The sequence below is a fragment of the Vigna umbellata genome, chromosome 1 (assembly GCF_029865625.1).
Source record: "Vigna umbellata cultivar VRB3 chromosome 1, Vumbellata_1.0, whole genome shotgun sequence".
NCBI lineage: Eukaryota > Viridiplantae > Streptophyta > Magnoliopsida > Fabales > Fabaceae > Vigna > Vigna umbellata.
In genome coordinates, this window is record NC_142165.1 from 13671439 (window position 1) to 13688391 (window position 16953).

General features: G+C 29.0%; 2 protein-coding genes across 2 annotated transcripts; both read right to left on the bottom strand.

Annotated features, from left to right (window-relative positions):
* Window positions 1-1680: 1680 nt before the first annotated feature.
* LOC148204707 (putative inactive receptor kinase At3g08680) lies at window positions 1681-4207 on the bottom strand. Its single transcript, XM_088103612.1, has 2 exons — window positions 3045-4207; window positions 1681-2534 (listed from the first exon to the last, which is right to left on the bottom strand). Exons 1-2 carry the CDS (start codon window positions 4201-4203, stop codon window positions 1873-1875), a joined length of 1821 nt encoding a protein of 606 aa, XP_087959738.1. The 5' UTR covers window positions 4204-4207; the 3' UTR covers window positions 1681-1872.
* Window positions 4208-7754: 3547 nt separating this feature from the next.
* On the bottom strand, window positions 7755-10430 carry LOC148204708 (putative serine/threonine-protein kinase WNK11). Its single transcript, XM_088096074.1, has 3 exons — window positions 10294-10430; window positions 9154-9657; window positions 7755-8465 (listed from the first exon to the last, which is right to left on the bottom strand). The coding sequence occupies exons 2-3, from the start codon at window positions 9655-9657 to the stop codon at window positions 8064-8066; spliced, it is 906 nt and encodes a 301-aa protein (XP_087952200.1). The 5' UTR covers window positions 10294-10430; the 3' UTR covers window positions 7755-8063.
* Window positions 10431-16953: the final 6523 nt, after the last annotated feature.

Sequence of the window (16953 nt, forward strand, 5' to 3'; positions counted from 1 at the left end):
TTAATTTACTTATTGTTAATAATGTAAATATGAGTTGAAAATGAGTAAAAAGGAGAAAACTAAGAGACATAAGAAAAAATAAATCCACAATATGTAAGTATTAAGGTTTTATGGTGAAGATAGTACTGTGAGTACATCTCATACTTTATAGGTGTAAATCTCTTTAGAATATAAATCTAAATATATTGAAAGTCGTAAAAATGAAAAAAATTATTAAAAATATATTATTCCATTATATTTTAATTATATTTGGAATCTTAAATAATATGTCATATAATTATATTTTAATATATACATATATTTTAGAAGTTTCAGGTTTTAAATATATAAATATAACATAAATACCTCATTTTATTATTCAATCTCATTTAACAATTGATTAACCTTTTCTTTAATAAGTAAATACTATGAATAAATTTTTTTGTCAGTAATTATGAATGAATTTTTTGTTAATAATTATCAACAAATTTTATTGATGAATTTTTTTGTTAGTAATTATTGGCGAATTTTGTCTTTGATAAAATTTATCGGTAAATTTTTTATTATCAATAAGTCGTCAAAAATTTTAATTTATTGACGAATTTTATGCATTATTGACGAATTTTGATTGTCAATAATATTAATTTTTTGTGTGATAAGAATAAGATTGTATAAAATAAATAAACAAAAATTTAATTAATAATTTAATGTTTATATTTTTATTCGTTTTGAATTTTATATTATTTTTTATTTAATTTGGTCCTAATTTTTATTAAATAAAATTAGTAATTGTTAATATGATAAAAAACTTAATTAGTAGTTTGGTTCCTAAATTTTTCTTCTCACACAATTTAGTCTTTATGTTCTTTTGCATATAAACAATGCGGTCATTTTTTCAGCAACATCGTTCTCAAATGGTTTTGGAAGCGAATACAAAAGTTACAACTAAGTTCATGTATCCATCTAGACAAAAATGAAGGTTTTAGATTTGAAGAAGGTAATCTCATTAGAATTATATCACTAGAGAAGGAGTTAGAGAGAGAGAAAATTGTTTCAACTCATACATTAGTGGAAATTTCATATCATATTGACTAGAGATAAGGTCAATTTATAATATAAGTGAGTGTAAATCTCACCTTATAAACAGATTTTGTGAGGTTGAGTTAATCCACTTTTAACCTACCTAATCACCTCCTAACCGTGTTAACAACACGTGAAAATAAAAAGATTCACAATTAATCCTGGTTATTCTATTATAAAATACATAAATAAAACACATTTTAATCTATTTTTTATCTACAACTCATTTAGCTCTATTATAATGTTATCTTCCCATATACTTTATCGTATTCTGATCCTTCCACCAATCTAAACATGTTCATAAAAAGTATCCAAAAGGCAAATAAGATCAAATTCATGTGCTCAGAATTTCACTGTTTTGCAATTTCACTTGAACTGACTCCAGGGGACATAATAATTACTCTCCAATTAACTATTCCATTGCTTTTCTCTTTTGTAGCAGCCATTATCATTCGCACTCGCTCATTGATTTTCAAAATTCAACCCAACCAGTTTCAAACGCATGGCATGCTTATCATTATTCATTATATCATATTCAATCTTTTCACTTCTACTCAAACTTACGCTTAAACTCTAACACATTTATATTTATATAGCAGATATAGTTAAACAAAGCTCATACCTAACAAAAGATTACAATAACATGCGCACCTGTGAGTCAAAAGCATAGTTCCACAACATAGGCTTAATTCCTAAATAATAAACAGACCACTACACATGATCACATGTTCATGTACTAGATGATGATGATGATGATGCCTTTATGATATGTAAGTAGGTGAATATGCTATAGGGAGCATTGATGAAGTTAAATCAATAATTTGATCCTGGAGAATCCCATGTTTCAGGTATGATTTTGTGCAGTGAACAACATTCATCACGGTTGGATCCACTGGAACAGCATTTGGAAGCAAAACGTTCCTGATATTGTTCATGTTGATCCATGACCTCCTCTATCTTCTGCAAAATCTCCAGAGTGGTTGGCCTAGTTTCTTGGAAACGTGACACACACAAGAGGGCTATGTTCAGAAGAGGAAACGCCCATTGATGCTCATTCTCCCTGACTTCCTTGTCAAAGACTTCCCCTGTCCATTCCTCCCTCACAATGGACCTCACCCATCTTGCAAGGTCTATTCTGCTCACCTCTATGCTTTTTCCAGTTAGCAGTTCAAGCAAAATCATTCCAAAGCTGTAGACATCACCCTTTTCTGTTAGGCTCTTTTCAGGAGCTGTGTATCCCTGAGAGGAAAACAGAAAACCTCTATTTGGGTCCATGAATTTTGATAAACCATGCTCACTTATTAGTGGCTCATTGTTCTCATCTAGAAGGATGTTTGATGGCTTCAGATTTCCATGAGGAATGACCTCCTCCTTCTCATCTGACTTCCTATACATGAAGGCTAAACCCCTTGCAATTCCACATGCTATATTCAGACGCAGTTTCCATGGGAAATCTTTTCTACCTGCTATGTAATCTGCTACAAAAGCAAAATCAGTTACTTAAAACGTTTGATTTTTATAATTTGTACTACCAATGACATCACTTTTACTGTAGAATATAATGCTTGATTGGATAAGAGTGTAAGAACTTGTTACATTATCTGTGTTAGATGATTCTTACTTAAAATGACTTTATTAACTACTATCAGGAGGGTAATATATATAATATGCTTAAGAGAGTAATAAATGAAGTGCTGTTAATAAATTTTATCCACTTTTGATACATTTCAAAGGCAATGATTAGCAAAATTTGTACTGATTGATTAACTGCTGAATGACTTTTATATCATGATATAATCAATGTTCTCCTTTTTAGCATCAGTGTTCCTTGTATTACTGTTGTAATGTGAGGTTTCAACAAGTGTTGAGCAAATGATAAAGGCAGAAACATGTTTACACATTTACACTTGCAACACATATTTTGTGAACACAGAGAAAGTGATAAAGAGTATTGGAACTGATGAAAAATTTTAATCTAAACATACCCTTTAACAGATTAAGCAGGCTTCCATTGTTCTGATATTTGTAAATGACGAATTTTTCTTCACTGGTGGAACGATAACCAACAAGGGGGAGGATATTTTGATGCTTCAAGTTACTGATCTTCCTCAATGTTTCACCAAATTCTTCCAAGGAAACCTGCAGATTCTTCAATCTTTTGACTGCATAGTGATCATTGTTCTCCAGCTTCACCTTGTAAAGGCTGCTGCAAAAGCCTTCACTCCTCAAATCAGCATTGGCTCGAAGCAGGTCCTCCATTGTGAACCTTTCACGATCTTCAACAAAGAAAACAAGCTTAGAATCTCCTTCCTTTTGGTTCACCTCTTGAACTTCTTTAGACGGAGCCTTTGACACATCATGATTCTCTTTAACTACCTCTCTCCTTTCAGTTAAATCTAATGTCTTTCTTACCACAAAGTAAACGGATGAAAAAAGCACCACAGTGCCCAAAAGTAACACCACCAAAGTTTCTGTCCCTTTCTTTGACCTTGTGGCTTTATCAGGAACACTGTCTGATAAAGAATCTGGTATCGGTTGCTGCATTGTGTTTTTGTCACTTTCTTTTAGCCCCTCTTTGGTACTATTGCTTTCCAACTTAACATTTGGTGTCACATGATAAGTAACCAATCGCCTATATTGTTGTTTACTTGGGATCATACCAGAAAAGTTGTTATTGGAGATGTCTAAGTTCCTAAGATGTTTCAATTTTGTTAAGGCCTTTGACAACCTCCCACTCAATTGATTGCTGGTTAAATTCAAATGTGTCAACCTTGTACAATGCAAAATCGAAGGTGGAATGGTTCCTCTGATGCTGTTGTTAGCCAAGCTCACCACTCTTAACTTTTTGAGCCTGCATAGTGAATCTGCATCAATTGTGCCACTGAGGTTCAAGTTCTCAAGCTTTATATGTACAATACTAGTAGCATTTGAGTCACATCTTACACCATTCAACTTGACCAAGCACGAATGTGATGGTGATCCAACCAAGGTAGTTTTGTTAAGCACGTTTTGGGGATCAACTGCTCTCAGGAAATTGAAGAAAGACTCAGATTCTGATAACTCACCTCTTGTACACTCTATGATAAAGAAAAGGATAGCAAAGAGAAACATCCTCAACATAGAAAAACCTCTTGTGTTCTGCATTTTCAGCTTCTTCTTTATCTGCTGTCAAAATGAATGGTGCTACTGCTGCATGCTTCTCTATTTGTGCATTGGATAACGACATATCTCTTCATAGAAGCTACCGATAGATACTTGTATTACTTGAACTCATCGCTGCACTCGTTAATAACTATTTTTGCAATCTATAAAATTAAAATTGATGAATGGACGTATATTGAAATTTACAGCAAAAGTCCAAGATATCAGAATAAATCTTGTCTGAAGCATATTTATCCTTAGAATTTATTAGGAGGTGATTTTACAGACACTTCTAAAATTTCCATTGTGTTTAGTTTGAGATTTTAACTAAAAACAATTCGAGTTTTAAATTTAAACTACTATATATTGAAACAGTTTTTATATGAATTTTGGCAATTGTATAAATGGATCTCATAAACAGAAACATTATTTATACAAAATTTTACGATTGACAGATAATAAAGACATGATATGTAAATAATTACTTGATATAAATAGTATATCTTCATTGAGTGAGATTCATTATACATACTCTTCTATATACATACCTACATACATACATATACCTACATACATACATATACATACATACATACATACATATACATACATATATATATATATATAATAAATTCTTTATCATATAAACATGTTAGGAATCAAATTAATATACTAAAAACATCATTTATTAGGTAAAATAATTAGATGAGTTATTCTAATGTTAAGAAATATTTCCAAACATATTAAAGAGACAATGGTCAATAGAATTCATTTTACGTATAATAGAAAGAAAGAATAATTTTTATTTATTTGTGTAACATTTAGGTGTGCCGGCTAAGATTTAAAAAAAAAACACACACACAAAACTAAAAATTAAAATTAGAAAGTTTGTAGACATCATAATGTCTTCCTACATAGATGTTTTTGGCTATATTTATATTTATTTATTTATTTTGCTTTCTTTCCTTTAAATTTGATGATCATGTCCAATAGATAAAAGGAATAAATGGGACAGAAAGAGAAAGAAAAGAAGGCCGTGTTTGGGAAAAACGAGACAAGAAGACAGTAAATAAAAGGAAATGAATAAAAAAGATTAAGTTACAGATAACATACTTTACTTCTGATTAAAAAGATTAAGAGGTAGATTACATACATTAAACCATTTTTTTAACTTTTACATTGTTTGTGGTGGCTGTGGTCATGACCATGCATAAAAAATTCTACCTCAAATCAATATAAATTAAAAGAAAATAATTAATTCCACATTTTAATTTAATATTCTGATCACAATCTTCAACTTTTTGAAAGAAAATTAACACTCACTCTATCTTTTTAGGAGACAAATTTTACATATAATATTATTCAAGAAGAATAAGAGTATTATAAGAAATAATATATATGTGTATTTATTTGTACTTGAAATCATTGATAAGTTCAAACAATTTTATATCATAGTCCCAATAAATTAGTCAAACAATCAATAACATAAAAGCTTATCCAGTCAAAATTCAATTATTTTATTATATATTTATAACATATATATTTAGAAATGAATTTTAATATCAATATTACTTGATTTTAAATATTTAATATGAGAGAATGAAAATTTTGAAACTTTCATCTTTTTTTGGAGTAAAATTTGAAAAGTTTCATAATTGAAAATAAAATGATTTCTTTTTCTTAACAATTTGGCAAATAGCTGTCAAACACCTGGTTAGAATAACTAGCAACTGGCATACCATGAATATATATGCTCCACATGACAACCAATCATTCGGTATAAAACATTCTTTGACTTTCCACTGTGCAAAAACATTGTTACAAGTACAAAAACATCTCATATAGAAAGTGGAGAGTGGAAGAATAAGAAAAACAAATAGAAATAAAGTGAAATGATTTAAATTACGAAAAAAAAAGGATACAGATAAAGAAAAATGAATGGAAAACAACATTACACAATCATATACCTACTTAAATTATTGTCCAAGTTTAGTTTTGTCAAACAGCATTATGTAAATAAAAATTTAAAAACGATCTAAGCATTTACCACAGAAGAAACCCTCAACCTATGATTGCAGCTTGTTCTACTCAAATGCAGCTTCAAAGGGCAACGTGTTTGGTTTCAAAGTGTAGCAGAAATGCTTAAAATGGACACATTTATTGATTCATTTTGTTATGCAAACACAATCTTTCTCTCCAAATTCATCACTTTCTTTGTATAAGAAGAGTACATCTTTTGATGAGTATCATTGAATAGTATAGTATGACCATTTGGTAGACTATGAACTAAGCGGTCTAATCTACGATCTCACATAAACCGATCAGTAAATCAATTGGTCGGACTAAAAATAGAGTTAAAGTTAAGAACAATTACATTAACTATAAGCTAGATTATCACCGTTTGAATCGTAATTGAGCTAGTAATAATTAGAAGTTCATTCCAAAAACTATAAATATAGGTTTGATATTCATATAGTTGGTTATATTGATTGCTAGCGTTATGAGACAAATACTGACTTTAGCATCGGGATACTTTCTACACGTAACACTCAAGTTCGATGGAATGGTAACCAGAATGGATAGGAGATAGAACTTTGACCTGACTTTTAAGATTAGAAATCACAGACTTAATATCAATCCTATAAACTGAAACAATTCTTATATGACTTGTTTTGATACGAGAAGATAAATAATGAGAAAATCTTCATCAGTGGTCTAAGCTGGTAATTTTATTTTTTTTTGTAGTGTTTTTTAACGTTATGAGCAATTTGCAAAGTACAATGGTTTGATAGAAAAGTCAATGTCAAAATCTGGATTTGCTTTAAGAAGAAAAAAGATGTGGTACACCCAACGGGTCACTACAATAATTCCCCAACAAAAAATGGTGGGGTTGCATGATACATGTTTTTCTATCTAAATACCCTTTTGTCCACACCACTCCTCTTCATCATTATAAGCTTACCTTTGCTCCTATTTTTTAAATATGAACAACCCATTTTGCTTGTTGTAGTTGTTATATCCAACCACATTTCTTGCTGCTCAAATTGCGTTCAAACCCTTGACTTCACTTTTTTCTTTGCCCTCAAAACATGAAACCCTTTTCACCTTCACACTGCTTTTGGTTGCTTCAAGATCTCATTTCCCTGATTGAAGGTGACAATGAAAGGAATATATCACAGATACTCAAGTGCTACTATCATGATATTCAAACAGATTACAAAGTTTTATTACTTGAAACCTCAGGCTAGTAAATTTGGAGTTTACTTGAATGAACTTGTATAAAATGATTGCATAAACATTTTGAACAATACACAAGGTGATCAAATAAGAAGTACAAATTGTTTTCTTCTTTCATTTTCATGGATGAAGACTTATATATATAATATATAACAAAAGTAGTTTTTGAATTGTTAAATTATGTTTGGTTTGGACGAAATCGTTAACACATGTTCCTTTGTTCAAAATGAGACGACGCACCTTTTCAAAACACAATTTTCTTTATAAACCTTTCCTAAAAATTTCGTCTATTGTACTGATATTTCATCACGCATCTATTGACTGCTGATTACATATTTTTTAGCATTTATTGTCAAATCAAATCAAATCATCATTCAGTATATGCTGCACAACTGTAAATTTTCCTATGTACAAAATGACAACATCCCCAATCAAACCCTCCCCTGGCTAAACCCAAACCCAACCCTTGTCCAATTTCACAGCTTCCAAATTGGAAAAAAAAAAATCAGTTTCTAGCCTGCCCCAAATTGATATGCAAACTAAATAGGTAGGTGAATCAAATTAAGGAACCCTAAACCACTAGATCAAATCAACATATTGTCTCAATGTAAGGACTGAGGACAATTTTACTGGTGAGAAGAAGAACAGTCATCATTTTCGTCATCATCAACAATCTCATCAAAGAAGGGATCTTCGAGAAGGTCAGCTGCAGAAGGTCTAGCTCTTGGCTGAGCAAGGCACTTCTCAATGAAGGCCTTCACCTCTGGATCTTTCACCTTGTTCAGGGCTGCAGGTCTAACTCCAGAGCACACCTTCTTGTATATCTTTGCAACATTGTCACATTCACTGTAAGGAATCTCCAGTGTCACCATTTCCAGTAAACACATCCCAAATGAATAAATGTCCACCAACTCAGTGTAGTCTTCATCATATAACTCCGGAGCCATGAATTCTGGTGTCCCAAGAATCGTGTGAGCACAATGGCTCTTGCCCACAATTGCTGCCAAACCCAAGTCACCAATCTTAACCTGATAACAACGGACAAAAAAAGATTAATCTTATAGAAGTATAATTAAGATTGTCTTTGGTTTGATATGTGGATAAAGGCTTGTTTACTTTTGGTGTTTGAATTCCGTTTCAAAATAATGCTTTATAAGAACAGTTTCTAAAGATAATTTAAATCAAAATATCCCCAGACTATCGTGGTGTTTTACTTTCAATTTCCATTGCTCACGTTCTTTCTGCCATCCTAACTTATTCCCCTATTTACTCTCTTCCATCTTATCTTCATCTCTTCTACCGCCTTTCAAAAGTTAGATTTTGAAAATTAAGATTTTAAAACATAATAACAAGTTATTGGACAACTTGATAAAACATCAAAAGCTTAGAAAGACAAATGTTAGGTGGAAAGCAGTTACACAGTAATACCAAAAACTTTAGAACAAAAGAAAACAAAGTAGTCGTCAAATTCTTATTCTATGAACAATGTAATTCGATTGTTTTTGTCAGGCAAACAGGAGACATAATAACGTGCTGGAGTTAATGACTTAGATGTCACACCGAGCGTTTCGAATCAACGGCAATTTAATAAATAAACAAAAAGATTAAACCCATTCTTCAAATTTTCATGCTTTTATTTTTTGTATCAAGTTTCACTTAGTCAATCTATCAAACACATAACTGAAGGAAAAACAATGATTGAGTAAAAGGGTTCACCTGGCCAGTATTTCCATTGACAAACACATTGCTGCAGTTGAGATCTCTGTGAATGATGCAGGGATCATGCAAGTGCAGATAGTTCAGCCCTTTCAAAATCTGCTTAGACCACTTCTTGAGGGCCTTCATGGAAACATGCCTGTGCCTCTTCCTATACTCCCTCAAATCACCACTGGTACAAACCTCAGTGATGAAATTCAGAGTGTTGCGCTGGTCATCCCTCCAGACACTGTAAAGTGCGATGATGTTTTTGTCGGTCAAGCTTCTGAGCAACCTCACTTCAGAGTATAGCCTATCCACCATGGTAGGGTCATCACAGAAATTCCTCAGCTTCACTTGGTTCCAAGCCACCTCTATTCCTTCTTCCTGATCAAATGCACGGTACACTTTTTTCACAGCACCACAACCAAGCAACTCACTGTATCTACCATAGCGACCAGTTGGATCTGTCTCAACAAATGGTTCAGAATCTTTGTCTGAAGGGTCAGGGTTAACAAACGGCATCTGTCACATGCAACACTAATCAGAAACTCCACAACACCAAGATCAAATCAGATCAAACCAAATTCAGCGTGTCACAGAATTTTCTAAGAGAAAAAGGAAACGAATAATAACAAAACAACCCCATTAAAGTTTTCAAATGGAATAAAAAAATTCAAACAAAAATAAACTCAAAATTAACAAAGAAGAACAAATTCGTTGTGCCACACTGGAGAAATCATTGTATATCACGGGATAACCAAAAAAAAAAAAATTAAATCAGTGATAAAACATTTTCTAAAAAATTTAAAAAATCTGGCAGTAAAATGCAACAACCTAAAATTAGCGACCAAAAACATTTTTTTTTTTTATCTTTAAACCTGGTCATTGATTTTTAATTTAGCCAAATATTCATAATTCTGATTCATCTTTACTTAACATGCAGTCAAAACTCTTGAATACCCAACAAAGTCAATAAAACCAAGTATCTGTGACATGAATACTACCTGAAATTGAGAACACAGATCATACAATAGTTTATCAGACATAAGTACAACAGAAAACTTTCTGCTTCAAATCTGGTGAACTACGTGAGTATGTGTCTATTAGAGAAGAATGGTAAATGAATATAATGCATGAAAGAAGAAGAAGATTAAATACCCTGAAGAGAACCGATTGCTCAACCCCAGAGGAGAAAAAGCATGAAATTCTGCAGCTTTCGGCAGAAAAAGAGAAGCTGACTACGCTCCAACCTCAATCTTCTCACAAAAAAATTGAGGGAGGTCAGAGACGTGTATACGTTAGACTATTTATATAGAAATAATTAAATTCCAAATTAAATCATACTATAAAATATTATTGTTTTTTTTTTATATATTTTATCCTTTTTCGAATTCAACTTTTTCTACATTTTTTTAATTGGGTGGTGAACGCACTAAATTGGTTGTAATATAAAAATCGATATCTTTCATTATTTTAAAGCAAATTGTTTCGTTGTTTAAATTCCATATAGTTAGTGAAAATATTAACTTTATTTTTCTTTAAATAGATGGCGTATTAAAATTTTGCAAATAAAAATCGGTAGCATTTACTGATTTCAAGCTCAATTTTAAATTGCTTAAATTTTACGACTTTCAAAAATTAAAGAATTTAGAAAATAATCAACAAAGGTAACAAATTAATTTCTTCTTCAATTTTAATCGTCATCGCATGAGTCATGGGAGATGTACATGATATTACAATAATGTATAGAGAATAATAGGTTTTTTTTCTATAATTGTATCTTTGTGATATTCTATTTATCATTTATGAAGCATAGAAAAAGTATTTATTATATATATAACTATTAATCAGTTTTTCTATTAGAAAAGTATTTTTTATATAACTAATAAATATTTTTTGTATTTATTTATTTATGAAGCATAGAAAAGTACTATTAAATGTTTTCAAGACATTTATTATATACATTTATATATAGTTATTATATAAGCATTAAATGCTTGTGTTAATCATGTTTGTTTGGTGTTGAAAACCGAGTCAAATCCTGCAACCTGGGAATTAACTGGCTTGAAACGACTGCGTTTCGATTAGGCTCTTTTAGTTTTGTGATTTTTGTTTGGTGTATCGGTCAACGCGTAGAGAGTTAATGGTAGCGCGTGAGGACCCGACAAAGACGAAGGAGCGTGTCCTGATGAGATGATTTCATGTCTTTATTTTCCGGGAAAGAGGAGAGTGGCGGTTCGTTTTTCGGAGAAAACATTAAAAAAAAAAAAAAAAAAACAGAACAAACACAGTTTGCTTGTGGCTTCAGAATCACATTCTGTTGGTGGTGATAGGAATCTAAATAAAGAGAAATCAGAAAATAAAGTTAACAGTTAAAGTGAGATATGTCTGTTATCATTTTTATTTTGTATAATTTTAACTATATTTTCTTTAATTTCTCATTTTTAATTTTGTAAAAGATATGAAAAATATGTTATATGAAAAAGTTTGTTATGTTATTTTATTTTATTTAAATATTTTGTATATAAAGCATAAAACAGAATATGATAGAATATTAAATATTTATAATATTTTGATATTTATTTTCTAAATCTAAATAACTAGATATATTTTTGTTTTTATATAAAACAGTTTTAAAATAAATAAATAAATCTTAAAAATTAATTTAAACAAATTAAGTAAATATTTCTAAGAGAAAGTTCTAAAATTTTAGAAATAAAGCCATAAAAAAACAAATAACCAAATTCACAAATCAAAAGTAACAAGGAAAAAAAATGCAGTTCACCCTTTATTTAAGAAAATATCTTATCATATATATGTTTTTAAGGAATTACATATATTTTTTAAAACATTTCCACAAAATAATTCATTGTTGAAGTTTAACTATATACATTTCACGTGGCATACAAAAAAAAGAAACTATTATATCAATAGTAATAGTTGTAATAATAATATATTATTTGAGTCATTAAAGTATCATAAAACTAAAATAAGAATGGTTTTTTAGAATAAATAAATTATTAAATAGGGTGTGATGAGTTTTGATAAGAAATACAGTATTAAACCTATAAGTTAATTTTCATTTTCTTTTACGATATTATAATACTTATTTATTTATTTAAAATAAATATGTGTATTCTAGTTTCTACACATTAATATATATATATATATATATATATATATATATATATATATATATATATATATATATATATTCTTTCATTGTTTTTTACTTTCTATTCTTATATTATTGCGTGTGTGTTTTTTTCCTTTTCATTTATATGAGAAAATAAAGTATAAAATAATTGTATCTCATCATTGGATTTAGAATAAATTCATTATAATTCTAAAATTGATATATATTTAATTATTAAAGTAAAATAAATTGAAATATAATTTAATTTTATAAGATTAATTTGTATCTTTTTATATATTATAATTTCATGAAATTAATAATGTTACATCCAAAAATATAGGAAAATACTATATTGAAGAGTCATCAATTTAATTAACAATAATAGTTAACCCAAAGAAAAAGTATAAAGTTATTTACAGTCATATTCAAAATAACTATAAAGATAAACTTTATATACAATTAATACTAGTTTAAGAGTCAACTATTTACAAAAACTAAACCCAACAACCTCAACATCCACATCATCTCCTTCCAAAGCATGCTCCAAAGAGACCCGTATTTCTCTGTTCACACTCACCAGATAATCATTGCAAAGAGAGGAAACAAAGGAAAACATACACACAAACACAAATAGAAAAGTAAGCTAGAATAAAAACAAATAAGGATATATTAATACACGTTAAACATTAATCTAAGATACACACAGTACATTAACCCAAACTACATTTTGTGTATGAGCACCATTTTACTTGACCATTTGGCTTAGTATGAATATTGAGTTATGACAGTTCGTGCACTTGTTGTGGTGAAACAGTTAGCCCACACCAAGCTACCACACACAATGTTAGTTTGTTATCACTCGCCTTAGGCCAAGGTAAAATCCCTAGATTAGGACCTCTTGTTATTATCACCACATGTCTTACCCTTCTCTACTTGAGAATAGGTGACAATTAGAATGTTAGAATGAACTCCAATACTAAGCTTTCTATATTCATACTTACAACATTTGAAACCACCATTGAGAAATTCCTCATTGGAGTTTTCTTCCATACCATCTGAAACCATAATTTAACTTGTATACTTTCACTTTGAATCAGAACACGTAACATTGATAATCATATAATCTCATAAATACTTATACATCATTCACAATGAATCAAAACATAACTCAAAGTTATCAAGAAATCAGTATGGAAAGAACAAAACAAATCTTGGACTAGTCGCTCAACGACCAAGCTCGTTGGGCGACCACAGAGTCTTCTCACTCAACAACCCCACTTATTGTGCAAATACAAAGACAGTGGTTTAAACCCCCTAACCTATCGCTTAGCGACTCAGCTCGCTGTGCGAATACAAAGACAGTGATTCAGACCCCTTAACCTCTCATTCAACGAGCTGGATCTGAGCTGGATCGTTGAGCGAGTATGCATAATTTTACAGCACCAAAACTGCAGAATTTGCACCATGTATCATCCTTGCTCTATTAGATACATTTTTCTCAACTTCTAACACTCATAAATCGTGTCATATACTCATTTATACTTAAATAATTGTATATAACCCCATTTTTAACATCTCAAAAATTCGTTTGTACTAATTTAGACTACCACAGTTATTCTCAAAATGAAGGAAATATATTTATTAAATATTAGTTATAAAAACACTGTTTTTTTAATATAAATTTTAGTGCAATTTAATTATGAAGATATTGATTATTATTTAGACTGATATTTGCTTGCCTTTTTTCCCCTTTTCATTATTCTTTGTTATTGTAAACTAATGAATCCCATGTGATGTTGTAGTATGCTATAATATAAGTTGAAAATAAACAATTCCCTTATAAATAAGTTTAAAATAAATAATTTTTTATATAAGTCAAACCATATACTATTTGTAGATGCTTTCTTTAATTGTTTCTATTAGTCAAACGATGCATTATATCACCTTTTTTCGATAATTCATTGAACAAGTAAAACACTTTTAACAATATTATTTTTAACTAATGAAATCTGATGATAGGAGAAATAAAAAATATTAATCTACCAAATAAATAAATAAATAATATTAAACTCAAGTTATATTAGAAAAAAAAAATCCTACATTTACATACTGTTACTTGTTTATTTATACTATTAATACAATTGTTAATCAAATTTCTCAATGCAACCACGCAAACAATTCAAGGTGAAGAGTGATATAAGAACGAGTATCTTTTATATATAGAAAGATTTGATTTAACGTAATAGTACGAACAAATTGAGAAAAATAAATATTAAAACTTAGATATTCTAAAAAATAATACAAAAAGATATCCTTCTTAATTAAATATTTCCATACTTAATAAAATTGATGATTAAATTCATTTAATAATTTTGTTTTTATATAATGAAGTTGTAATTTTGTAAATGAGATTATCAATTCAAGCATTGAGAGTCTCTTGTTAAATAAGTTTGTATATATGCTTTTAGTTATTAGATTTACATACAAAATTAAAATTTGTTTTTGTTTAAAATTTTGATAGAGTTTGATTTTCAAACTTAAAAATGAATATATCTAGTTTTCTTAACCCAATTACATTGATTTTTTTATATATTAAATGACGTTTTAGACAAATATTTGATTAGTTTATAATATTTGATACATTTTAGTTTAAATGTCAACTAGTTTGACATGTAAAAAAAATTTATGTCGTTAGTTAGATTGGAAGGACTATCAATTTATTTTTTAAATTTAAGATCAAAAGAAATTAAAGTTTAAAACAAGGTCAAATTTCAATTTTGTATAAAGTTAAAAACTACAAATAAAAATGATAAAGTTGACTTAAAAAAAAAGACAATTTCAAATCAAGTAGAAATGAAGTTGTTGAATGACCTGTAAAAAAAACTAAACTTGAATCTTAAAGATTGTGTGTTGGTAGTTGTTATCTCATTAGGAAAATCTCAATAATAGTATATAGTTTGTCTTTTATGTCTAATTAAAAAACACTATATAGGTTCACTTTATTAGGAGAAATATTTTTTTATAGAAAAATATGGTAAAATCTAAGAAAAATATGAATTGAAAGTCTTATATAACATAATAAAAAAAAACACTAGCCTTAGTCATAAACAAATCTCACCTAAATTTATTACAAATTTCAAATACAATTTGTATAGGATGATTTTACGATCGGACGATTCTTCCAGTCTATGAACCCAAAGGAACCAGTCGGGTTGTCGAGCGATCAAACTAAACTGAAGTTAACATTAGGGATATGATTATCTTAAACCTAAACAAGATCATTACCAATTGGGTTGTAATTAAAACATCGCTAATCTGAAACCCATTCCAAAATTTATAAATACAAGTTTATGGTATTATGGGAGATTATTACATTCATTGCATATTTATTACTAACAGTGTCAGACCTATAAGTAACTTTATCATCGGAGTGTCTTATGAAGGTAACTCCCACCCGTTATCAGTTAACTTTAACTTGTATTTAGAGTTTGAAGATTCTATCAAAGGGAATATTTGACTACGACCCCATAAATCAAAACACAATTAAATTTAAAAAAAAACTATTTTTAAAATAGTAAACGTATATAATGTTTAAGAAATTAAAATTAGCCTATTATAACTAAGCATTATTATTTTTTATCATTTGATTTCTAGTGAAGTTAAACGCTAAAAAAATATTGTAGTTTGACTTTATCCATGGCGTGCATGGTGGAATGGATATTCACCATCATGTGAAATAATTGCCGGTTCTATACATATTAGTTTCAAACTTTGACAGATGAACAACTTTCTCATGCTTCTATTATAGTTAGTAATTAATTACTTCTATCACATGCCTATTTGCCAAACAAAGAAAATAAAAGTGGATAATCACTTTAAGTTCAAGATTTGATTCCAATAATGATATGTTAATTTTATATTTATTTCAGTTTGTTTAAAGGGAACTTTTCCCCTTGACTTGTTGAGATATATATATATATTTTTTTAAAATCTCCATTATTTCACGAAACTTAGGTTGGAATAAATATAGAATATGCCAATTAATATGCAATTAAACACGTAATTAAATATAGTATCCCAATGTATGATCCGGTTGCATGTTAATCAGGAATGACACAGCTTAAACAATAATATCCTCCTATAACAAAATCAAGACATATAGTTTATTCTAAAAGGAAAAAGTATATAGGTAAATTATATATATATATATATATATATATATATATATATATATAAATATTAGATTTAGATTTAATATAAATAAATTTAAATAGTTTGTTGATAGAGGTTAGAGAATAATTGTTTGGTCTTTTTAGTCATTGTTTGGTACTGTTATAGAATAACTTAATAGATTTACATGTCATGTTTGGTTTTTGCCCCACTAATTCTACAAAATAACTTTCTACTCTAGTTATAATAATAATTGATATCAAAAGTTGATTAAAAATGAATAAAAATATATTAAGTTATAATGGTAATTATTTATAATTTTTAGTCACTAGATTTTAAAGAATTTACAATTTGGTCCAATATTCAATCTTGTACATATCTTTGTTAATTTATTTTGCTCTAAAAGTTTCATCACAAGAAATAGTCTAAAAACAAAATTAATTTGTCTCAAGTCTTAAAATTATTTTTTTACAGATAAATAAATAATTTTATGTTAAGAAAAACAAGAATAA

What these genes read in the sequence shown, in the direction of transcription:
- LOC148204707 (XM_088103612.1), bottom strand. Translation starts at nt 4,203, where the DNA reads ATGCAGAACACAAGAGGTTTTTCTATGTTGAGGATGTTTCTCTTTGCT. An exon ending in CCTGCTTAATCTGTTAAAGG is followed by an intron (nt 2,535 to 3,044) that starts GTATGTTTAGAT and finishes CTTTTGTAGCAG; the next exon opens with ATTACATAGCAGGTAGAAAA.
- LOC148204708 (XM_088096074.1), bottom strand. Translation starts at nt 9,657, where the DNA reads ATGCCGTTTGTTAACCCTGACCCTTCAGACAAAGATTCTGAACCATTT. An exon ending in TCAATGGAAATACTGGCCAG is followed by an intron (nt 8,466 to 9,153) that starts GTGAACCCTTTT and finishes CGTTGTTATCAG; the next exon opens with GTTAAGATTGGTGACTTGGG.